Source organism: Phascolarctos cinereus, unplaced genomic scaffold, assembly GCF_003287225.1.
Source record: "Phascolarctos cinereus isolate Bilbo 61053 unplaced genomic scaffold, phaCin_HiC Scaffold_2;HRSCAF=192, whole genome shotgun sequence".
Classification (NCBI taxonomy): Eukaryota; Metazoa; Chordata; class Mammalia; order Diprotodontia; family Phascolarctidae; genus Phascolarctos; species Phascolarctos cinereus.
The window spans coordinates 45,146,400-45,171,631 of record NW_027555625.1 but is presented as its reverse complement, the minus strand read 5'-3'; the positions used below and the strand labels follow the sequence as shown (position 1 = coordinate 45,171,631).

The 25,232-nt window shown below is 42.9% G+C and overlaps 2 protein-coding genes across 7 annotated transcripts; one reads left to right on the top strand and one right to left on the bottom strand.

Annotated features, from left to right (window-relative positions):
- Window positions 1-418: 418 nt before the first annotated feature.
- Window positions 419-7,921, bottom strand: TERF2IP (TERF2 interacting protein). Its single transcript, XM_020963604.2, is given in 4 exon segments — window positions 419-3,159; window positions 4,864-4,988; window positions 6,856-7,086; window positions 7,089-7,921. Coding segments are annotated over 4 exon segments (1,179 nt in total). The 5' UTR covers window positions 7,456-7,921; the 3' UTR covers window positions 419-2,703.
- Window positions 7,922-7,985: 64 nt separating this feature from the next.
- LOC110192445 (lysine--tRNA ligase-like) lies at window positions 7,986-24,445 on the top strand. 6 transcript variants are annotated; one of them, XM_020963596.2, is made up of 15 exons: window positions 7,986-8,073; window positions 10,813-10,992; window positions 12,419-12,542; window positions 15,050-15,215; window positions 15,956-16,049; window positions 16,456-16,642; window positions 16,803-16,928; window positions 17,373-17,492; window positions 19,962-20,124; window positions 20,241-20,414; window positions 20,607-20,692; window positions 20,953-21,038; window positions 22,971-23,097; window positions 23,535-23,678; window positions 24,063-24,445. In XM_020963596.2, the coding sequence occupies exons 2-15, from the start codon at window positions 10,847-10,849 to the stop codon at window positions 24,156-24,158; spliced, it is 1,839 nt and encodes a 612-aa protein (XP_020819255.1). In that variant the 5' UTR covers window positions 7,986-8,073; window positions 10,813-10,846; the 3' UTR covers window positions 24,159-24,445. The 6 variants fall into 6 exon arrangements, with proteins under 6 accessions (XP_020819255.1, XP_020819258.1, XP_020819254.1 ...); XM_020963599.2 differs by lacking the exon at window positions 7,986-8,073 and adding an exon at window positions 8,215-8,319; XM_020963595.2 differs by lacking the exon at window positions 7,986-8,073 and adding an exon at window positions 8,243-8,331.
- Window positions 24,446-25,232: the final 787 nt, after the last annotated feature.

Genomic DNA, 25,232 nt, shown 5'->3' with positions numbered 1-25,232 from the left:
ACTTGATCAGCCCCAGAATATCAAGGTATGAGGCTTTAACAAAAAACTGCCATCAAAACCTCCTTTAGGATAAGGTTTTTGTACTTGTTTGAATTAAAATCAACAGAATGAATAAAGTATGTGAATATGAGAATCAGTTACAGTTTATTTCAAATAAAGGAAGGGAAGGTCAAAGCATGAAATTAAAATTCTGTATACATTTTTAAGTCTCAAGTGGTCTTCAGGATAAATCCATTAGTAATCAATAACAAGGGAAATTAATTAAGGTCTTGAGTTCTCTTTTTTAGTAAGACTACATCTTCTGATTAGGTGCATGGATAGATGGGAAGGAGGACTGAGCAGGGCAGGAAGACAATCAAATGTCATAAACATGTTGTCAGAACAACATATATGTCCCTACAGAAAAAAGCAAAATGGATGAGAAATTTTTAAAATAAATTTATTTCTCCTTTGTTTTTATATCACCTACATTTCTCAATGTACACAGGTATTGCTTATAGCAGAATAAGAGAAGGAAAAACAGAACAGCAAACTAACCAACATAACAAACAAGTCTGACATTATGCAGTGTTCCACATGCATAGTCCCAGGGCTGGAGGAAGGTTAACTTTTATCTTTTTTTCCTTTGGGCCAAGCTTATTATTATATTACATATAATTATATATTATTCTATTATTCTATATATTATTATAATTTTGAAGTGAGTTTAGTTTCAATGGTTCTGTTGTTACTGTAGTCATTGTGTATACTAATCTCCTATGTCTGCTTTCTTCTCTTGGTATCAGTCTTACCACATTTCTCTATTCATTTCTCACAACACAGTAATATTCCATTACGTTTATGCACCACGACTTATGCCACCGTTCCTTCAGTGATGGGCATCTGTTTCTTGCTCCTTGCTACTACAAAAGCTGCTGCTATGCATTTGGGTGTATACTGTCTTTCCCTTTTTCACTGTAAGTGATGAGAATGAGGGCTGTCCTTTGCTATTCTTTATCTCCAGAGTTTAGCACATGGCCTGGCACACAGTAGGCACTTAAGAAATGCTACATGACTGTACCTGAAGCATATTCCTAGCAATGTAATCTATGGGCATAAGTACGAATGTTTTGGCTCTTTTCTTCATATTACTCTTAAAACGCTTTCAAAAATGGTTGGATCAAGTCACAGCTCAGTGGGTGATTTTCAAAGAAGTCAGGGAATCAAATTTAATTGCTGTTTTCTTTGGTGTTTAGCAAGATGCATGAATTCAATTAAGTCTTTTCAAAGGTTTTTTAAGTGGGGTCCATGGACTGATTTCAGTGATCTGTGAACTCGAATGGGAAAAAAATTACACCCTTATTTTCCCTAATCTCTAAATGAAATTTAGCATTTCTGTCAATTATTTAAAAACACTATTCTGAGAAATGGTTCAAAGGTTTCACCAGGTTTCCAAAGGGGTTCACGCCACAGAAAAAGGTGAAAACCCCTGGTCTCCATCACTTTGTTGAACCCTGTAAAAATCAAGCAGTTTTAAAAGGCCCTATAACTGGCTTTTAATAGCATCAGATTTTCACAGGCTCAACCAATTTACATCACTTTCTGCCAAAGGACAGTGCAGTACAGTGGAAGGAACACTGCCTCTGGTGTCAAAGACCCTGAGTCCAAATCCCACCTGCCATTTATTAAACTAGTATGGCCCTATTTCTTATTCGCCCTAGCCCTCAGTTTCCTCATTTGCAGAATGACAGCATTGAAACAGACGGCCTCTGAGATCCAAAATCCCATCGGGTTTGTGGAGTTCTACATCTAACAAGGGCAGTGGGAATCCCATGGTGGAGGAGTTGGCTTTTTCCTCCCCTTGTAGCCTACTACTTCTTTTACTGGGAGTATCACCACGTAATGGATAATGCACCAGACTTGGGAGTTAGGAAGACCTGGATTAAAATCTTTTCTCAAGACATTTAATAGGGGTGGGAGCCTCGGTAAATCACCAAACCTCTATGCCTTGTTCCTTCTTCTATAAAATGAAGGGACTGGAATCAATGGACTCTAAGGCCTCAACCAGCTCTAGGTCTATGATCCCATGAATCCATAACTACACAGAACATACTCTAAGAGTTTAGAGGTTCTCTTTCTTTTTATGCAAAACACAAACTTATATTTTATCCCACCACTGAAATAGAACTAGCTTACTGCCAGAGGAACAGAGATTACAGGTTAAAATGAACTGGAATTCTCTGACTTAAGACTTTACACTAATAAATATTTCAAACAACTCCTGGAAGACAGAACGATACAGCAGGAAAAGAGTTGGACATGAGAGCCAAGTGGCTGAAATCCCACCTCCAAAATCTAATTCTGAGTATCAGTGAGTGGGGGAGGGGGGGAAGACATTTCATTTGATCTTCAATTTCATCTTTAATGATAACACTTATAGTCCCCACCTCACACGACTAACGTGAGGATCAGATGTCAGAGGGAATGGATGAAAGGCCCTTTTTGGACTCTGAAGCACTACATGACTATGAGCTATTTTCACATTTTCCCTATTTGCCTACTTTTAAATTTTCTTAAATGGTCACTTTTGTTAACAAGTGCTTTCTAACAGAGCAATAACAGTACGGGTTAGTAATCAAGTGTCAGTCTTTGCCATTCCCCCATCACCGACAACTGCTCATTCTACGAACCCTAGAGTCTGGCCTTTTCCCCTGACATCCTGCCCTAATTCCTTCTGAATTCAATCCTCCTCGCTACATTCTTAGCACCAAATTTTTTTATCAATTTACTTCTGGTATTCTCATCATCTTTCTGCAAATCCACATCATCCTGTCGGGTCCAGATTGGATATCCATCAGATCGCCGGCCTGTCTGCAAGAAAGAACAAGTGGCTTCCAGTTCCCCACTGTTTTTCAAGAAAGCTTGTGTGACCGTTGCTAGATCCACACTAAACTCCTCCATTAAGTGTTTGATGACTTTGATGGCAGCTCCCACTTCAGGTGAAAGAGAAGGGCTAGAACCGCTTTCCTCTGCTTCAGGCTGCGTTTCCAATAAAACAGAGTCTTCAATGACCTCACTGTCCTCTGGAGCCTCTTTCAAACTGGACTTATTTTTTCCAGGACTGGTCAGCTCTCCATTTTTAATCACAGTTAATTCAAGGTCAGGGGTCTGATCATGAACCTGAAAGTAATGAAATGAGAAAGCTGAGGTAGTTCACATTATCTAAAGCAACCAAAGGAGAAAGGTAATTAGGACCCCAAGCAGTTGTTACAGGAATGTTAGAGATGACCTGGTGCAGTTCTCTGATTTTACAGATGAAAAAAAGAGGCTCACCATAGCAATGACTTTACTTCAGGTCACTAGCGACCAGCAGAATCAGGAAAAAAACAATTCTCCTAATTCCAGTTCAATATGGTGAGCTGGACTGCTATTTAAAGTCTGACTGGACTATAATTGAGCACATGCCCATCCATTGGACATGGTGGAAAAATCAATATAAACCACATACTTGGAGGAGTGGTAACAGCTTCTACAGTGGAAATATAAACTAAAGTCAAATGCAGATCACTGGCTGGCAAGAAGCAACCAGTTCCCACAGACTTAACTATATTATTTTCAAAAATTAATTTAAAACATTTATGTTTTTATTGTTATGTCTCAAAAACAGACTAACAGGGATCATTTTAATGACTAATCTTCAGTGTGGGATAGTGGATATAGAGCTAACTTCAAAGAGGAGGCAGATGTGGGTTCAAGCCCCACCTCTGGGCAAGTCACCAAATGTCTAAGTACTCAAGGCAGCACTCAAGAAAATGATGATCTATGTGAGTAGAGATCCCTATTCCAATGAAACCTCAGGTCCAATCACCATTCCTGTTCCTGCCCTGGTTCCCTTTCAAGTTCATACATGTTTCCACATACTATCATTCAATGTGGAATGTCAATACATATTAGAAATTGTACTGAACATGGCAGAGACACATAGTGACACAAAGCTATACTTGACAAAAAGAAAAAAAAGCTGACATATTTTCTTTCTTATTGTTTAAAGCTAAGTTTACATTCTTGAAGACCATTAAAGTTGCTTTTCTAAAAACATAAAGCCCAATTTAAATAAACAAATGAGTAAAAGCAAGTTTGGGACCAGTGCCCAAAGGAGATGTATTTTATAAATGAACACACCTACTGTATTGTTCCCCCCCCCCCCCTTAACTGGAGCAGTTCCATTTTCTAGTCCTAACAGACTCTCTGCCCAGGACTTTCTTGGGGACTCCTCACCTTCAATTATGCTCTTAACTGCTCATGTATCTGTGTCTACATCTCTGGTTTGTGCTGAGCAGCAGAACAAAGGAGATGACCGGGAGGTGGAAAAAAGTATTTAAGAAAACACTCTCAAATGATGAGCAGGCAGATTTCAGAAAAACCTGGAAAGACTTGTACGGACTGATGCTGAGTGAACTGAGCAGAAGTAGGAGAACATTGTACATAATAACAGCCACACTGTGCAATGACAAACTTTGACAGACTTAGCTCTTCTCAGCAATGCAAGGCTCTAAGACATCTCCAAAAGACTGATGATGCAAAATGCTATCCACATCCAGAGAAAGAACTATAAAGTCTGAATGCAGATCAAAGCATGCTATTTGCTCTTTTTTTCCTTCTGTTTTGTTTCTTCTTTCTTACGGTTTCTCCTATTGGTTCTAATTCTTCTTTACAACTAATGTGAAAATATGTTTAATAGGAACATATATGTAGAGTCTACGTCAGACTGCACACCATCTTGGGGAAGGAGAAAAATTTTAAATTCAAAAGCTTACGGAAGTGATTGTTGAAAACTAAAAATAAATTAATTAAAAAAGAAAAAAGAAAACACTCTCTACAAACCTCACTATTCTCAACCTCCTGGTTTTCAGGGCACAAAACGTCTTCCTCTGTTGTTTCATTCTCTTGCACTTGCTCCTCTGCACTGTCGTCCTCAGGCAGATCAGGGGCTTTTTTCTTCTGGGGTTCTATAAAAGTAAAAAAAAAACACCAAAAAACCAAAGCAAAACATTCCCCAGAAAGTAAACCTCAAGTATTAGCTATTTCCACCCCAGGTGCTTCGATCCAAGGATGGAGCCCAGAAATCTATCTTTCGATTCAACTGACACCTGAGGAAGCAAAGACAGGTAATAGTAAGAACCTCTACTCTCACTTCTGAACAACAGCAGCTTATGATGACACCAGGTTTCCTGGGCTCTGAAATAGAAAGCAAACACATTCTTCTCTTTAAGGGAAAGGCTAGAAATGCTTCTAAATGTCAATTTTCTCAAATAAACTAATCATTTTAAAATCTTATCTTGTTTTAAAATCAAGGCTTTTCCAAGAACAAGGGACCCCAAATCCTTTAACTATTGAGAAACACAGGAATACTGGGAGTTCTTCTTTTTAAAAAATGTAAATTCCTTTTAGTTTTCCTTATCTGTAAAGTGCTATGTTATCACCATCAAGAAATGAGGATCCAAATATTCTTGATAATATAAGATTAGAAACCAGAGACATATGTACGTTCCTTTGCTTTGACCTCCCAAGAGTTTGGTGGCTTCTTTTAGGCACAGTGATTGCCCAAGCAGCCTTTTAGGGCTTGAAGACATAAGCTTCTCCCTTAGAGGGCTCACCACAGATTTTCTATTGAAAGAGGAGGAAAGAGAAGGCTGGTTTGGCAATTTTTCCCTCGGGGAATTTAACCTCAACACACTAGTGCTGGCTACCACCTGTCTTGGGTGATGAGTTAAAGCAGTAGTAGTATTTAGTGTTTTTCTCATGAGGAAAGGATAGCTCGGAGGGCCAAGTGACTTAGCCAACGCCACAACACTCACAGGCAGAGAACCAACATCTGCCCATTCCAGAACCAGCGTTTTTCCACTATACCTCACGTCAAGCGGATAAACACACAGGGAGAGAAGTCTGATTTTCAGCCTCTCACAAGTCGACCTCCTGCTTCTCATTTATAGCCTTTTCCCTGCAGCCTTTCTTTCCCAGCCTGCCCCCTCGTGGAATGAGGAGGGAGTAGCAAGGTTGCCATCCAGCAGCACGGGGCCAAGGGGCAGCTGTTCTACCACTTCACAAACTCCACCAGTGAGGTAATGGCTCATGACTGGCTAAGCACTCGACTCTAAGGCACTGAGCAAAACCAACAAAGGCAACAAGGTTGAGTTGTTCAAGGACTTAAACATCTTGGAACTGACTCTACTCTCGCTGTCATTTTAGTGGCTTCCTTTGGGTGGAGTGCCTGATCAGCCCCTCTGGTGCTTGAGGCCAAATAGGAGTCTTGGGGGGGGGGGGAAGTGGGAAGATTAGCTACAAGGTAACCCTCCGGCAAAGCTGGCGGTCTGGCTCGCCTGAGGTCACAATGGTGGCACAAGTGGCAGAGCAGGATTCGAGTCCTGGTCTTTGGATTCTATTTCCACTCCTCCCTTCAACTACACTTTACCCTATACACTTGAAGTCATGATTATTTGCGTACAAACATATCTCATCCTCTTCTTCAATTACACTGTAAGTTCATCAAGGGAGGAATTCCTTTTACCCCTCTGCATCCCGATTATTCCCCGACACAAGTGCTCTGTGCACAGTGACTACTTAAAGAGCATCTGCTCGCTTTGGTTTTGGGGAGAAATCCTCAGAACGGGTGCAAAGGAACAGAAGTGGCCTGGGAAACTTGGCTTCCATACAATCAGAGCCCAAACAATTTTTCCCAGATGCCAAAAAAGAAAAACAAATGCCTTCTAAGGTATCCCAAACACGGATCCTTGGTGGAGGTGGCAAAATTAGGAAGAGTTTTCTTTCCACAGCTACATTTGTTAGTTGATACTGTCCAATAAAAGCGGTTATTACCACCGTCTGCAGGTTCTGCTTCTTCTGCTTTTCTCTTGGGCTTCTGAGAGGGGCTGGCAGGTTCATCCCCCTCCAGGTACTTTTGCTCCAGACCCTTCAGGTGCTTCAGGTACCGGTCCTTCATGGACTGCCAGGGATGCGGGGTGAGGGCCGCCCTCTCCATGGCCTTCCACAGGGCGACGCCCGCCAGGGCGCTCGGGGAGCGGGCATTGTCCTTCACGTAGCGGACATGGCCAGGTCCTCGGCCTCTGTGTAGGCCTCCTCGGCCGCCTCGGGGCTCTCGGGCTCCCTGCGGCCCAGGCGGTAGTCCTCCAAGTCCAGCCTCTCGTTGCGCTCCACGCAGTCCGTGATGTACTGCGTGGAGATGAAGTCCCCCGAGGCCTCGGCCTGCGCCTCCCCGGGCTGGGCCAGCAGCACGGCCTCAGGCTCCTGCACCCGGCACAGGGTGCCTCCGCCGTGCAGGATCAGCGTGGACAGCCGCCGCTTCGCCGGGCCCGGCCGCACATAGAACGAGATCGAGCTGCCGTCCTCACGGATGAACAGCGTCCGCGAGTGGGTCGGGTCGTTGGGGTCCTTGCCCATCTCTAGGCCCTCTGCCATGACCCGGCGGATCTTCGGAGAGGAGGCGGGGGAGCGAGCACGAGCACGCGCGATCCGCTCCAGGCCTAGTCCACCACCGGAGGCTAGAAGCACCCCTTTATGCGCCTGCGCTCACCCTTGACCCCACCAGCACCAAGGCCTCACGCCCTCAGACGCAGATCATGGAGCTCGCCAGTCCCCAGCCCCATCTACGCATGCGCTCGCCCAGCTCCTTTACCCCCGCCCAAGCCCGTGCGCGTGCCCGCTCACTCGGTTCATACAAAAAAGCCAGGCTCACCCCACCTACTATGCCCACTCCTAGCCCGCGAGCGAACAGCCTGGGCGCGCGCCTCGCCCCCCTCAGGACAGGCAGCAAAGGGAAGCTGAGGCACCGAGTGGGGCAGGGACAACCTGACGCGCAGAGCGGTCGACTCCCTTGGCGTGGTCCAGCTGGCCTCAAAAGAGACAGTAGCCTACCGTGCCCTACAGCCAGATGGATGGGCTCTGGATGGAAACCTCCACCCGGAAGTGGCGGGCTTGATGGGCGTGACCCGGAAGTGGCTCCCTGAGACGTCCTCCCTTTCCTGCCTGGCTCTCGGGGAAAGATGACTGCAGTGTGAAGAGCGGTGGTAACTGAAGGTAGCAACGGAACGAAACTGAGAACGAATTTAGGGGGCAAGCGCCGCTGACGGAGACGTTCGGGCTCGTAGGTCCATAGGGACTGGGACTTGGAGCCGCTCGGGCTTGGGGTCATTCTGCCCGCGCTGACGCGCTGCGGAGAAGCCACCTTTCGCCTCCGGAAACTACAAATCCCGTGACGCACTGGGCTCGTCTGGAATTCACTCTTGGGGTTCCGCTGTCTGGGGCAGCCCCTCCTAACGCCTGGTCTCTTCCTGTGTTCGTTCAGCTTATGGTGGGAGGGGAGAAAAGACCTCGGGAAAAGTGAAATACTCTCTTTTGTTATTGAACTCTGACACTTTAAAAAGTTTAGAGGAGACCCAAGTGAGTCCTAGACTCCACTAAATAGGGGTTTGGATCTTCATAGATGGAGTCATTGCTGTCCCGAGGATCCGGGCAGGATTTCCCTTTTAACAGCAGGTTAAATTCCATTTTTCACAAAACAGCCCTCAGAAGAGAATTGTAAATGAGTTTGGAACCTCTGTCCAGCCATTCCATAATTTATGCCAGCCTCCCTAATATTGGCATTTCTGAGTTGTAAATGTAAAGACAGTCTATTTTTCACTCATCAGCCACTAATTTTTCTTTTGCTTAAGTATTAATTTGATGAATAGGTATCATAGGGAGAGAAGGTACTTGTTGCTCTCCAGACAAATGTTCAAGCTTAGGCATATCCATTGAGTTTGTGTGCAGCACCTTGGCCGACTATTCTTTACTAAATTAGAAAACTTTTGTGTGAATTGGGTCAACGGTATTTTTTTTATATATCCTGTTGTCTTTAATCACCAAACGGATTCAGTAACCTAGTGTTGAGGTAGAAGCAGTAATTGCCTACTGGTAAGAAATAAGGGCTTGGAGTCGAAAGAGAGTCGGTTTTATCCTGCATCCAGAGGCAACAGGCAATATTTCTTGAAATATTTACTTGAGCATCTCATTGTAATGCTCATAAGCACTTGGCAAAAAACCTCCTGCTGCCTTGAAGATAAAAAAAAATATGCAGCTTGTGCGCCTGCATCTGTTGCTGAGGATAAGGATGTAGAGAAATTCCATGGAGAACTCAAGATCCTGGAAATTAAATCAGTGTACCTTAATACTCCATTATTTCAATGAAAGATAGGCCTAGGATGAACTGACATTGCAGATGTACAATGAACTAGGTCTAGAACTGAATAGGAGGAAGAAAGTGGGCTGGATTACCTTTGGGGAATTGTGCAGTGCTTTTAAAACCCTTGCTCTTTAGAATCTTATTCGTAATTATATCAAGATCAAAGAAATAAAAACCATTACTTATATTGAAGAAAAATGAGAAAGGAAAACTCTAAACTCTTTTCTGATGAAGCCTTTTGGGCATTCTCATTGCTCTGAATCTTTAGAAAATCAGTAGGGACATGGCTTAGAGCCTTAACATAGTGGAACTGAGCCAGCTATATGTGATGCCTTATGAATACATATGGGGCACCTCACGCTGCAAGTTAAGGTTACAAATAATTTTGGTTTAGGGCTGAAGAGATATTAGGGTGAGGTTGAGGTTATGGTAAAAGTTGAACTAGGGAAAACCTAATTCATCTCCTGAATTCATTCATATTCCTAATGGTTTCAGATATTTATGTTTTATATTCATCTAGTGGCATAATTTAGAATTTAATTTAATTTTTAGATGTGGTCAGATGCCTTGGGGACGAGGAATGCATCAAAATAGCTTGATTATAGTATATGTCAATTTGTAAAGTGAGTGAGAGGTCATCTTAAAATGTCAGAATAAAACAGACACTGACTTTGAGGTGAGAAAACCTTGGGTTGAGTCTCAGTTCATCTCATCAAACTCTGCCATTTAAGTAGTTGTATGACCTTAAACCAGTAAACCTCTTGACTTCAGTTTACTTGTATGTAAAATGAGGTATTTTAATTAGATCTGACTTTCTCTGATTTAGTCTCATATTCTTGTACAACCTCAGAACCTCCAGACTGAGTATTAGTATATGGTGGCAGTTGTCTCTCATGATTTGTCTCTTCACAGAGAAACTTACAGATTACAACATAGTTTTCATCTATTTCTCAAAACCACTCTTAACTCCCTTATATAACATTGAACAAGTACCAGCTGTATGTCAGGTATTGTCCAGAACATCAAAAAGATTCATGCCCATTTGGCTCATGGGCAAACCTAGACACTGAGCTTTGTTGCTTCTCACTATGAGAGCTTCCTTTTCCATATAAATAATATTAATCCAAACCATCCTTAGTTATTTTCTAAAATTTTCTTTTCCTTTTTCCTGGGAGAGAAGTTGGCCAATTTCTAAGGCTTAGTTTTGGCCTTGGCTGTGGTCCATGGAGTGAAATTCATAGTAAAATTTTCATTCCCCTTTCTCCCAGAGATTTGAAATAAGGAGAGAACATGGCAGTAATGAGACTTCATGAACTACTGTCATATCCCAAGTGGGTTTTTCCCCCACAGTGTGCTGGAGGAAGACAGTTTCCTGAATTTTCTTATCCTCAGTTTGTTATTGAACTATAACTTTATTGAAACTTGGCCACAAATGGGCCTCCCCTCAGAAGTCTAGGACTGAAAACTCCTTTGTCAGTCACAGAATTGTTGTGGTACAAGAGGCAACAAGAGTCTCCTTAGGCCAGAAAGGGACTTTCTGTTTATGCATTGACCAAGTGCCCATTCTGACTCAGCATGTCTGTGTTTCCCTTTAGGTGGCAGTAACCATTAGTCCTAGGGTGTTCTGCCATGTTGAAGCAAGCTGTGGTTAAGCTTATTCGGGGGCCTTTGCACCAAGCCTGCTGGACAAAGTGGGGTCGGCGGGAACTTCGGCTGGATCATCTCCTACCTGTCACCCCGCTTCACAAGGACAGTGCTCTTTCTGATAAAAGGAGGTTGGTGTGGCTGTTACCTTCTCTATTGTGATATGAACAAAACTGATCTTCTTTTCTGATTCAGAGAGCTCTAAGCTGTCTGTAGGCCCATTGCCATAGAAAAAAGAAGTCTTGTTAGCAATACCAGGAGCTAGTTCTATTCTACTGCTTAAGGAATTCAAACTCCCTTTCCTCCCAGGCCCCAAATTAGCTGTTTGGGAATCGCGAAGGTTTTGTTTTGGGGGTGACCCTGAGATCATTATCGCCCCTAGAAGGAGCAGTATTTGCAGTGATTGTGGCTTTTCCTTTCCTGAGCGGTTACTTAGGAATTTCTTATTCTTAATGCTTAGGCATTTTGTTTCTAACCCTATTGCCAAACCATTAGGGAAGTCGTTGGTAGTATCTTGATGTGGTTTTAAAGAGAAATATATAGAAAAAACAAATTGCCTTCATAACCAGCAGAAAAGTAGTGAATCCCCAAATTGTCGTTATCTGAAATAGCAATTGAGGAAATTGCTGATGTGGTACAGCCAGTAATTGATAGGAAGACACATAGACTTGGAATCAGAACACTCAGAAAACCTGAAATCAATGACTTTCTCTGCCGTGTATTTATCAGTAGTGTAACCTCAGGCAAGTCACTTTACTTCTTAGCCTCTCTGTAAAATGAAGGGATTATGCTGGACTATTTCTAATATTACCTCTAGCTTTAACATTCTGTGGTTCTCTGAATCAGGCTACTTTGCTTAAAAGGAGTATGCTTCACGTGCCTAAATAAATGTTCTCTGGTAGATTAGGTCAGGATGATATGATGAATATAGATTCAATCATTGGGCCCTCAAATTTTAACAATCCAAGCCTGAATTGATATGTTTTCTTATAGTTTAAGGCTAAAATTGTCTTCAAAATAAGGACCTCATTCTCTGTGATTTTGAAAGCAAGATGAATTCGCCATACTGTCTGCATTCCCCTGCAGACAGTATAGAACTTAGGGTAATTACCCTGTTTAGAAATTGTCTAGTTTTCTTGTACAACCGGTTTCTCTTAATAAATAGAACTTCCTTTCTGGGAATGCAGAGGTAAAGGACCTACAGAGGCAATCTTGACTTGAAAATATTTGAGGATTGATCACTAGAGAAACAAATTTTTTAAAAAAATTTTGGACTTCATACTCAGCCTTAGAGTCTCCTTTTACCTTGCTTTCTTGATAGGTTTTGGCTGAGTACTAAAAACTAAGTAGTCTTTTCCAAATGGTTTTGGTTTTTTTTAACCCACTGATTGTTTGGTCTGTGCCCTCTGCAGTTAAGTGACTGAATTGTTAAGTGATATCTTTTCTAATGGAAAACTGCTAGGCTTAGAGTGCCTTGGGAAGTAGATGTATAAGATACTCAGTGCTTGCTTCTCCCAGGCAGCTGCCACAGTGAATTCTGTTATCACCTTTACACAGTGAGCTGAAGAGACATTTGAAGGATGAGGAGAAGCTCAGTGAGAAGCAGCTGAGTCAAGCCCCTGCCACCAATCACTCTGTTGACCATGGTGTGCCCACTGACGAAGAGATCCTGGATCCACATGTGAGTTTCCTATGCCTCAGCTCACCAGTGTTAGAGCTGGCCACCACTCTGACTCCACTCAGCCATACAAGTCAAGGTAGAAGACAGAATATATTCTTTTAATCTCTTCTGAGAAGTCCTGGGAGAGAGCGACTCAGAGAAATAAGCAGGGCAAGAGCTTTTTGACTTGTCACTGGTCCCTTGAGATGTTGTTAAGCCTATTGATTAATTGAATGAATGAATGAATATTTATTAAGCAATATGTGCCAAGCACTGCGCTAAAATAAAATGTGAACAGTGGTGATGTCATTGATTTTATTGGAAAGAAGGGGCAAATTGCAGTGTTAGAGTGTGTGTGTGTGTGTGCTGTAGAAATTAACCAACAGAAATGATGTTCCAGAATATTTTTGTTAAATCACACAAACTGAGCTTCATGTGAATAAACAACTCTGTTCCCCTCTAAAATGATGAGTTTTCTCCAGTATGGACATTTTTTCTCTCATCCTACATATTGAGAAACAAGGTCTATAAATAAACCAAGACACATGAATTTTTCAGAGTGGGAGCCAGTGATTTGTAAATCTTTTTACATGATTGGTAGAAGATCTCAAGACGAAAAAATGAAAGTGACTGGCAGTGTACATACAGGACAGAGAGCAGAAGGTTAAGAAGGGGAAAAGCAAAAGCTGAAGAGCAGGTTAAGGCTGTATCTGTTTTAGAATTGAAACAGTGACCCTCAGATCTGAAAAGGATGCCCAAAGCAATCTACTGGAGAAGAAAGTTGAGAATTGCTGATCTTAATAATGTATTCTTTGAAACAATTTGGAACTGTGCCCAAAGGGCTATAAAAGTGTGCCATCCTCTTTGATTCAGCAATACCACTGTGAGGTCTATATCTCAAAGAGATTAAAAAAAAAAGGGAAAAGAACCTATTTGTACAAAATATTTATAGCAGCTCTATTTGTGGTGGCTAAGAATTGGACATTGAGGGGATGCCCATCAGTTGGGGAATGGCTGAACAAGTTTTGGTATATGATCGTGATGGAGTATTATGCTATAAGAAATGATGAGCAGGATGATTTCAGAAAAACTTGGAAAGACTTAGATGAACTGATGCCAAGTGAAGTGAGTAGAACCAGGAGAACATTGTACCCAGTAACAGCAATGTTGTATGATGAAGAACTATAAGTGACTTAGCTCTTCTCAGCAGCACAGTGATCCAAGACAATTCCGAAGGACTCATGATGAAGCGTGCTATCCACTTGCAGAGATAGAACTAATATTGTCTGGATTTTTTCCTTCCCATCTTCCTTTCTTTCTTTCTTCTTTCCTTCTTTTCTTTCTTTCCAGTCTGGTACAAAATGACTAACACACAAATGTTTTACGTGATTGCGCATGTATAACCTATATTGCATTGCTTACTATCTCATGGGGGTGGGGGAGGGTTAGAATTTGAAACTCAAAACTTTTCAAAAAATGTTTACAAATCGTTTTAACATGTAATTGGGTAAAAAAAAACCACCTTAAAAAAACAACGACAATGCGTTCTTTGCTGGACTCAGGGTAAAGCAGAGAGAGACCATAAATACCTCTTAGAATAGAAACAACCTCAGGGCACAGGCTGCCTCACTCTTGTAATTGATGTCCCCAGTATCTGGTATGTAGTAGAAGCTTAGCTAGTGTTCATTGATCGATCACTCCCAATATGGACTTCGTCGGAGCTGGGTTCCCTTGAGTGGGGACAATTTTTGTCCTTAGTTCAGGCCTTCGTCACGTTCCATCTGGATTGTTGTGATGGTTCGATTGATCTTCCAGCTTCTAGTCTCTTCTCGAGCCAGTCCATCATCCCATCTGCCACGTTATTCCTAAAACAGTCTGTCCACAAGCACTTATTATGTGCCGATTCCTGGGCATAGAGATTCAAAAGTAAGACAGTCTCTGTATTCAAGGAGCCCTCTGTCTACTAGGAAGCTATGACGTGTTCACAGAGGAATAAATCGTGGATAAATGTGAAATTTTTGTGCACTTGGCAGGGGTTTCAGAGCACTAAAATTGAGGGAATCAGGGAAGACCTTTTGGAGGAGGTAGCATTTCAGCTGAGGCTTGAGGAGAGCTCAGGGTTCCATGAGGCAGAGAGAAGAGGGGAGAGAACACGGTCTCTGCAGAGGTGTGGAGGCTGGAGGCAGAAGGCCTGGAGTGGTCGAAGCTGTCTGGAACGTCAAGTGTGTGGGCAGGGGGAGGAGCTGCCCAGAAAGATGGCTCAGACCTGACTGTGAGAGGCTTCTGGTGCCACATAGAGCAATTTATGTTTTCTCCTAAAGGCATTGTCCATGTCACCCCCTTTATTAAGATACCTCTGGGGGTCCTCTTGCCTCTAGATAAAATACAAAATCCTCAGTCTGGCATTTAAAGCCCTTTGAAACCTGGCTCCTACCAACCTTTCCAGTGTTATACCATGTCAGACCCCTTCGTGTTGTTTTACCTGTAGGTAACATTTCATCTTCTGCCTTGGATATGTTTTATCACAGCAATATTACAAGATCCGCAGCCAGGCGATCCAGCAGCTGAAGATCAATGGAGAGGACCCCTACCCACACAAGTTCCACGTAGACACCTCACTCACCCGCTTTATCAAGCAGTACAGTTATTTGCAACCAGGGGACCATCTGACTGATGTCACCTTGAGAGTGGCAGGTACGTAATCCTCTCCCGTCCGCTAACAGTATGCATTGAACTCACATTGTGGAGGCAGCTGGTTGCAGAGTGCACAGACTGCTGGGCCTAGATAAAACACTTAGCACAGGGCCTGGCATATAGTAGGCTCCATATACAGATCTGTTCCCTTCTTCCCATTATAAAGTCTGCTGTGACCCGGTGTAATGGACACAATAGAGAATTAAAGAGTCCCTTACAGTCTGAAGGCTGATTTGGGGAAAGAAAGCAAGCTGTCTGTAGGAACATCCCTCCTCTTCCTCTTCATAGATGAAGGTTAGGCAATCCTAAGGTATCAGATATGGTAAGAGGAGAAGTGAAAAAAAGTCTATGAAAGAGATCTAAATCCAGGGAAAGGAGCATTGTCTGCAGCACAGTCCTTGCCTAACGTATGCTGGTGGTGCTGACCCTGGTTTGAGAAATTATGCTCATTAGTTAGACAGTGGTCGTCCATACCCTTAAGACTGGGGCATCTCCTGAACGGCTTTAGGTTATGGTGAGTGGGACTGATCAGTTGGGGCCTCGGACTGAGGTCACTGCTTCCAGGTAAGGGCAGCTGATGCCCTCCTGAGCATGACGGAGAATGTTTCTCTGGGACCTCAGATGGAGAAAATGTTCCCCTCTGTGCCTTCCTCAGCAGAGGGCGGGAACCCTTGGCATCAAGGTCACAGGGAAGGGCGGTACTGAGGTAGCGGGGCTTTCGGGGCTTTTGCTACTTACAGGTCGTATCCATGCAAAACGGTCTGCAGGGAAAAAGCTCATCTTTTATGATATTCGAGGAGAGGGAGTCAAGCTGCAGGTCAAGGCCACGTCCAGGTATGTCAAGCTGCCAGCCCACCACGTGGAAGGGTTGGAGCTGCCCTTGGTTTTATTTTCCCAACCATGTTCTCTAAAACGATGCTTAGGTAGAGTTGGACGGGGTTGAGCAGAGGTGAGTGGAGGTGAGCAGAGCTCAGGTCATTCAGTTAACTAGAGTTTATTGGATGCATGGATGGAGAGATCAGTAAACAGTAGAGGGAAAAGTCCTGCCCTCGGTTGGTTTGTAATAATTATGGCTAGCATTTATATAGGGTTTTACATTTTATAAAGCGCTTTGCAAAAGATGCTACAAAGAATCACCTTCGACGTTGGTTTAGGATATTAGTGAGGGAGCTAGGATGAGAGCACAGGTCAGCATGAACTTGGGCTACTGTGTACTGAATTGAACGTCCCTTCCCCTCAGGAATTATAAATCAGAAGAAGAATTTTTTCATGTAAATAACAAACTTCGACGGGGAGACATTATTGGGGTTCAGGGCAATCCAGGGAAGACCAAGAAGGGAGAGCTGAGCATCATTCCCCAGGAGATTACACTCCTGTCACCGTGTCTTCACATGTTGCCTCACCTTCATTATGGCCTCAAAGACAAGGTGAGCTCCCGGCGCCTCCTCCCTCTGAATCCAGCCCTTTTCAGGCTTATTTTGTTCTTTTACCGCCTCTCAGTTTTCAGTTTCTTAGGCCTTCAGTCTCACCTCTGCATTGTATATATCAAGATGTGATGGCTTACTAACTACTGTTTGTTTCTTGAAGGAAACACGTTATCGCCAGCGATACTTAGACTTGATCCTGAATAACTTTGTGAGACAGAAGTTCATCACCCGCTCCAAGATTATTACCTACATAAGGAGCTTCCTAGATGAGTTGGGCTTCCTGGAGGTAAGGAAGGAGTCTTTCTAACATTTGTTCAGACATTGCTAACGTGTGTGTTCCCCGCTGTTCCCTGCTGCATCCTGAGGATTGCTCCATGTCAGTAGCCTCCAGTTCCTGCTGAGGTAGTACCTTCTCTGCCACTCTCCTAGTTCCAGCATGTTTCCATAATTGCCCAAGCACTAGGACAGGACCTGACTTTGCAGAGTGGCATTCACACAGGGAGCAAGGATGCTCGCTTGAGGAGGGGACTGGCTTGACTTTCTCATGAATTAGGCGGACCTGGGCTACAAGATTAGTGGCAAAAGAGCCAAAATTTTATGAGAAACACTTCTATGCGGTCCATGATGCTTATTTCCTAACTCAGGAAATGATGAGCTTAGAACGAATAAAAAACGTCACATGCCTGTGCTCTCCTTTGTACTGTGGTCAAGTTTCTCTTTCTCTTTCTAGATTGAAACTCCTATGATGAACTTCATTCCAGGAGGAGCAGTGGCCAAGCCCTTTGTCACCTACCACAACGAGCTGGACATGAACTTGTTTATGAGAATTGCCCCAGAGCTCTATCACAAGGTCAGAAAACCATAGCCCCTCTTCCTTAGTGAAAGAGCCAGTGGGTCATAGGCAGGTCGGTGAAGAAATCAGCTTGACCATAGTGGGCTGGAGCCTTGCACATAGCTCCTGGAGCTGTATTTCCATCGCTTCTGTCTCCTGAACTTACTCTCGAATCACTAAGTGCCTCGTGGATATTTCAAATGGCTGTCTCTTGTGCATCTCAACTTAACACATCTAGAGTAGAATTCATTATCTTTCATCCTAAGCCCACCCCTCTCCCAAAGTCTCTGTTGCTGGTGAGGGTTTCACTGTCATTCCAGGCTCACAAGTTTGTTACTTTAAAGATATCCTCAACTCTTCGTTCTCCTTCACCTCAGAATCCAGTCATTGTCAAGGCTTGTCAGTTCTTCACCAAATCTCACTCTTATCTGTGCACCTCTCTAGTTACACAGCCTACGCCCTGGGTTGGGCCTTCCTGGCCTTCTCATGGATCTTTCTGCCTGAAATCTCTCCTTTCTAATCCATCTTCCCCACACTTAACCAAGTGAGAATTCTTAAATACATGTCTGACCATGTCACTCCTCCATTCAGAAAACTCTAGTGGCGCTGTATTGCCCCTAGGATAAAAGAAAAACTCCTCTTTGGGGCTGTTAAAATCCTTTACCATCTGGCTCCAGCCTCTGTTTCCAGGCTCATGACACATGATTCCCCTTCACCCATTCTTCAGTTCTAGATCAGCTGGCTGACTTAGAGGTCGTTGTCCAGCATGTTCCATCTCTTGCCTTTACATAGGCCCAGAATCCTCTCCTCCTCACCTGCTGCCTTCCCCCACCACCCTGATTACTTGGTACACATTTTGTATTTAGATGTATTCATGGTGTTTTATTTGACAGAATGTAAGTCCCTTGAGAACAGGGCCTGTTTAGTTTCTTTCTTGGTGTCCTGAGCACCTGGTACTGTGCCTGCCACATAGCAGGTTGTTGATTGTTTTATTGATTGAATAGAAAATGAGAGTGAGGACAAGAAAGTGAGGTCCAGAGGAAGGAGAAAGAGATGTATCTCCTTTTAGGATTTTTCCTTAAGATCTGGTTGTTGCTTCTTTTTCTAAGTTGTTGACAGCTTAGTTCCTTCTGTCCAATCTACGTGGGACACCAAATGGGCTAGTATACACGTTTGCTGCTATATCTTTTCCCTTACATTAGAGCTTATTTTAGGTTTTTTGTGCAAAGGGTTTGTGTATACCTGTGTATTTTGTCATCTTAGGTAATATCTCTAAACAACCATACATTTTTAGGGAGAAGAATGATATGTATCAGTCAGTAAGTACTGACTGTGCCCACAGTATGCCCAGTAGTCTATTAGATGTTTAAAACGTAGAGACTTCTCTGTATCCATAAACTATAATCCTGGTCTATAAAAAACTCATGGTTATCCTGAGCTTTGTAAGCAAGTGTGGGCTTGTGCAAGGAAGATCTTTAATAATTATTGAAAATTTCAACTTCTGTTGAAAACAAGATTTGAAATATTTAAAGAAAATAAGAAAACCCAGCATAAAGAAAACCAAAAGTGATTGTACCCTTAGCCATAAATTTTTGTGAATTGCCAATTGTTTTTTAAAGATGTCTGTTGACTTTAACACAATACTAATAAAATTGTGCTGTTTCTGTTCCCCCTTGTGAGTCAATCTCCCTCCCTCCCCACCCCTCTTTTGCTCTTATTGTCTTTTTTGACATAATTTTTGTGTAAATTTTTTGGTTCTCTTTTTTTTTCACTCTGCATCTTTTCACATAAATCTTGCCATTTAAAAAAAACCTCTTCATCATTTTCATTTTATATGGTGCAGCAACATAGCACTGTTCCATCGTGTTCATACATCACAAGGTAATGAGAGCCCGAATGAGTGTGATGGCTATGTAATTAGAGAGAAGTAGGGAGATATGAAGGATATGCTGGAGGTAAAACTGACAAGACTTAGCAACTACTGAGATATGGGGATTAAGAGAGAAGGAAAAGTCAGGTCTTTCACAAATAATAGGGCACATCATTTTAATTTTGTTTTTTTTTCCCCATATTTCTTGCTTTCACAAATAGCAAAATATTTTTGTAACCTCCTGGGGGTATAATTCCAGTAGTGGGGTAACTGGATGAATAGGTATAAATATTTTTGTAATTCAGTTGTATGATTCTATATTGCCTTCCCAAAACGTTGACCAAGTCATTTCCACCAAAATTGTATAAGCATGCATGGTTTTTCCTCGTACCGTACAACTATTGTGTATTATCATCTTTTATTATCTTCCGCAAGTTGAGGGATATAAGGTAATCACTCAAGAGTTGTTTTAATTTGCATTTCTTAGACAGTTATATATTTTGAACCCTTTTTCATATGGTCATTGATAATTATTCTATTGACAGTTCCCTGGCAGAATTTTTACAGGTCCACTTAACCAAGCCTTGCCATGTATGACTTGTTTTCTTTGTACTTAGATGCTGGTGGTTGGTGGCATTGACCGGGTTTATGAAATTGGACGTCAGTTCAGGAATGAAGGAATTGATTTGACTCACAATCCTGAATTCACAACCTGTGAGTTCTACATGGCATATGCAGACTACCATGATCTCATGGAGATCACTGAGAAGATGATTTCAGGTAACCTATCCACCATGCCTTTGACAGGCGCTGTCAAGGACTTATACTCCATGTCAGGGGGAAGGGCTATGTGGGATCGTGGTAGATCTTCTTTAAGAAGTGGGTTTCTCTCTCAGGAATGGTGAAGAACATTACAGGAAGTTACAAGGTCACCTATCACCCAGATGGCCCAGAGGGCCAGGCCTGTGATATTGACTTCACACCACCCTTCCAGAGAATCAGCATGGTGGAAGAGCTTGAGAAAGCTCTTGGCCTGAAGCTTCCTGAGACCAGTCTTTTTGAAACAGAAGGTAAAGACAATTCTCCAGTTTCTTTCTCCTTGACCTTAACCATTGGATCAGAAACTTTAATTTTTTATAACTTAACTTTTATATAATGCTTTTAAGGTTTACAAAACCCTGTAGCTCTGCCATAGTTCTTTACACAATTCCTCTCCCAGCAACTTGGGAGCTCTCCCCTAATTTTGTGTGTTTGCATAACAGAAACTCGTAAGGTTCTTGATGACATCTGTGTGGAGAGAGGTGTGGAGTGTCCCGCTCCCCGAACTACAGCCAGGCTTCTTGACAAGGTAAGTGATCATGGCCTTGGGGTTCTGGTCCCTCTCATCCAGGGATGGATGGCGCCTTCTAGTCCCTGTGAAGACGGCAGCCCACAGTGAGGAGAATCCAGCTCAAACATCTTCAGAGGAGTCAGGCTCCATAGCTAGGAAAGGGATGAGCCAGATGTTCAGAAGCAGATTGTGGCCTTCCTTTGGGTGGGGACTTGGGATTGGGACTAGGAAAGCATTATTCAGACTTGTTCTCCAGCAGTGTGTCCTTTATTGTTCAGCTTGTAGGTGAGTTCCTGGAAGTGACCTGCATCAACCCCACCTTCATCTGTGACCACCCACAGATAATGAGCCCACTGGCCAAGTGGTAAGATACAGCATGGCTCCCCAGGAGAGGATTAGGGCATTAACAAATTCAGGTCAACAAATATTTATTATAAGTGCTTTCAACATATGAGGCCCTGTGCTAGGAACAGGGGATACAGAGACAAAAAACAAATAGCCCCTGCCTTTCAGGAGCTTAACACTTCACTAGGAGGATGCAGAGGGCAAGAGGGAAGCATTATTCCATGCTAGGTACTGTGCTAAGTTCTTTACAAATGTCATCTCATCTAATCCTCACAACAACTCTGCACAATACCACGTGTACACAAAATGTGGAACTATAAAGAATTCCATGAAAACGAGTGCAGATAACTGGGGGATCGGCTGAAGCCTCATATTGGAGGCAACACATAAGCTCTGCTTTGAAGCAAGTGAGGAACACTGCGTGGTGGAGTTAAAGAGGGGGAATGTTTTAGGCGTGCAACCGCATAGAAGGTTGAGGAGAGGGAGGCTATTGTAGGCATGGCAACAGTTAAGAGCACTTTGAAACAGGGACTTAATGAAGGAGAATCATCGAAATCAGACTGGAGAAGTATATAGGAGCCAGATTTTGAAACACTTTTATTTTTTTAATGTATTTATTTATTAATTTTTAGTTTTCAACGTTTGCTTTTGTAAGATTTTGAGTTCTAAATTTCCCCTCCCCAGGACGGCATGCAATCTGGTATAGCCTCTACATGTATGATCATATTAAACATATTTCCACATTAGTCATGCTGTGAAACAAGAATCAGAGCAAAAGGGAAAAACCATGAGAAAGAAAAAACAAAAAACAACAAAAGAAAGAGAAAATAGTAGGCTTTGATCTGCATTCAGACTCCATAGTTCTTTCTCTGGATGTGGATAGCATTTTCCATTATGAGTCCTTTGGAATTGTTTTAGATCATTGCATTGCTCAGAAAAGCTATGTCTGACAAAGTCAGTCATCACACAGTGTTGCTATGACTGTGTTCAGTGTTCTCCTGGTTCTGCTCACTTCACTCAGCAAGTCTTTCATGCAAGTCTTTCTAGGTTTTTCTGAAGTCTGCCTGCTCATCATTTCTTTTTCTTTCTTTCTTTTTTTTTTTTTTTTTTTTTTTTTTTTTTTTTTTTTTTTTTTTTTTTTTTTCTTCTTTCTTTCTTTCTTTCTTTCTTTCTTTTTTTTTTTGGTGAGGCAATTAGGGTTAAGTGACTTGCCCAGGATCACACAGCTAGTAAGTATTAAATGTCTGAGGCTGGATTTGAATTGAGGTCCTCCTGACTCCAAGGCCAGAGCTCTATTCACTGCGCCACTTAGCAGCCCCAGCTCATCATTTCTTATAGAACAATAGTATTCCATTACATTCATATATCACAACTTGTTCAGCCATTCCCCAGTAAGTGGGCATCCCCTCAATTTCAAATGCTTGGCTGCCACAGAAAGAGCTGCTATAAATATTTTTGTACATGTGGGTCCTTTCCCCTTTTTTGTGATCTTTCTGAGATAGAGGAAGAGAGAGAGCCATAGTCATCTCTAGACTGGCACAGGTGTCCATCATGACTCCTTTGCTATTCTCAGTGCCTAGAGGCTGAGGCCTAAAGTATGTCACGTGTCTGCATTCTTTGTTGTGGATTTTCTGTGGGGTTTGGTACCACATCTCTCTGTGCATTTATACTTTGCTTTGTGACTGCCAAAGCCTACATATCAGCTGAAGTTGAGCAGTTATACCAGTTGCTGAATTACTGATGGACTAAAACTTCAATTCTCCTTTCTGTATTGGACCCCTTCATGAGGCAGTGGAAAGAGGCCATTGATTGTGACCTGTGTGGGCAAGTCATTTCTGTGGTCTCATTTTCCTTATTTGTAAAATGAAAGGGCTGAGCTAGGTCCAGTTGCCAGGCCAACAAGAAGCCTCATTTCCAAGCCCACCACTGTCCTTTGGTTTCCATTGTCCAGGCATCGCTCCAAGAACGGCCTTACTGAGCGCTTTGAGCTCTTCGTGATGAAGAAGGAAATATGCAACGCCTACACCGAGCTGAATGACCCTGTGCGGCAGCGGCAGCTTTTCGAAGAGCAGGCCAAGGTAGGGATGAGTGAGCACGAGCAACAGAACCTCATCAGTTATTCCACAGAATCTAGGCCCTCACACATTTCAGATTATTGCCTGCTTCCCTTTGTAACTCAGTAGGAAGCTAAGCAAATAGCTGTGGCTCTATTCTAAGGGAAAACACATGGAAATAAAGACTTTGACAGAGAGACCATTAGCAGCAAGGGGGCATCGTGATCTGTGCCTTCTCTTGAAGAAGTCCTGCTCAATCCCAGCCTCTCTACATTGTAGGCACAGAGAAATGTATGTTTGTCCAGAAATGAATTTCTTCCATGCATAAAATGTCTAGAAATGATAGGAAAACCTTGTTCCATAATACAGTCTGGTTGTTGGTAGCTCCCTAGGGATGGGCACTAAAATTTTAGTGTATCCAGCTCAGCATTGCAGGCTCACCCTTTTTTTCTCTCATCTAGGCCAAAGCTGCAGGTGATGATGAGGCCATGATTATGGATGACAGTTTCTGCACTGCCCTGGAGTATGGGCTTCCACCAACAGCTGGCTGGGGGATGGGCATTGACAGACTCACTATGCTTCTTACAGACTCTAATAATATTAAGGTAAATAGCTGACTCTACCCATCTCGTGCTAGAGAGCTTATGTTCTGAAAAGGACACATTTTCTGTGGCTTTTTCCCCTCCTAACTTGAGTTCTCTATTCTGCTTCTCCTGTTATGAAGAAACAGAAAAGAAGTCTGTCCTTTCCATCTATTTTGTGAAAATTTCTGATCTGAGATAGTGCTAATGTCTTAGAGTTAACAGCTAGTGGCAAAGGAAACTGGGCTATTTCTGTTCTCTGTCAAGGTGTGTGCTCTGCGCACTTCCCTGGGAAGTCCTTTAGTTCCAGCCATCTGCTGAGGAAGAGAAAAATGTTAAGGTGGGATAGTGGCAGGAGAAGAATTTACACGCAGCTTCCTAAGCATAGCACATATTTCTCCCTTCTAGGAGGTTCTTCTCTTTCCTGCCATGAAACCAGAAAACAAGGAGAATCCAGCAAACACTGGTTTAACAGAAGGCCCGTCAATTGTTACCTTCTGCTAGAGGGTAACCCATGTGACTTGACCATCTTTTCTGACCTTGGAAAGAAAATTCAGGGCCAGAAGGGACCACATAGAGTCCACTCACCAAAGATGTATTAAGTACATAGGACTTACCAGAATTGTGCTGGGTACTAGGGGCTACGAGGACAAGAATGCAGCCGACCCTTTCCTCACAGAGAAGCTCCAGGGTCCCACCACTCTCTAGTTTGAGATGTTACTGAAATGAGGAGGCACCCCCCAAGAATGGCTTTCTGCATCTCGTCCCTCAATAAATCCTGTCAGTCTTTTGCTGCTCACCTTCATTTCCCCCAACCTTGGAACGCCTCTGTTCCAAGTGCTTATATAGGCACAGCTGCTTTCTCAGGCTCGTGCAGGACTTGGTGCTGGCAGTGAACAGAAAGTGGTCCTTTTTCTGTAAAGAGCCACAACTGAGAGCGAAATGCTTCCTTTTCAAGATTCAAGAAAGCAGAAAACATCCCACAGGCGGTGTGGCATGGTGGGGGAATGATGGTATTTGGACCCTGGTTGTGGATGCCCAATCTGTTCCTTACAGTGGGGCAGCTTGAGGTAAGTAACTCTACTCTCTGGGCCTCGTGGGTCCTCAGATGAGAAATGATTGAATTGTCCTTAAGCATTCATTCCAGTTCCGTCCAGTTCATTAGAGCAAGAAGTTCTTGAATGGCTATTTCATGCTCTTTGCTAAGTACTGGGATGGTGCAGAAGTTCTTAAGTTCTCTGGGATGAAGGATGTTAGTTTCAGAAGAAAAACATGCCATCTGAAACGGCTGAGATTTGAAATAGTTGGGGACGTGGCTTAATGGGCAGATCACTGACCTTAGAATCAGAAAGACCCTAATTTGAATCCTGCCTTAGACACTCACTAGCTGTGGGACCCCAGGCAAGTTACCTATCCTCTCTGATTCTACTTTCCATTTATGTAAATGGAGATAATAATAGCATCTCCCTCACAGAGTTGTTGTAAGGATCATCTATAATAACATAGTTAAAGTGCTTTATAAACTTTAAAATGCCATATACATGTTAGATGTTGTTATTTGTAGGAAGAAGAATATAG

What these genes read in the sequence shown, in the direction of transcription:
- LOC110192445 (XM_020963596.2), top strand. Translation starts at nt 10,847, where the DNA reads ATGTTGAAGCAAGCTGTGGTTAAGCTTATTCGGGGGCCTTTGCACCAA. An exon ending in ATTATGGCCTCAAAGACAAG is followed by an intron (nt 16,643 to 16,802) that starts GTGAGCTCCCGG and finishes TGTTTCTTGAAG; the next exon opens with GAAACACGTTATCGCCAGCG. An exon ending in CACTGAGAAGATGATTTCAG is followed by an intron (nt 20,125 to 20,240) that starts GTAACCTATCCA and finishes TTTCTCTCTCAG; the next exon opens with GAATGGTGAAGAACATTACA.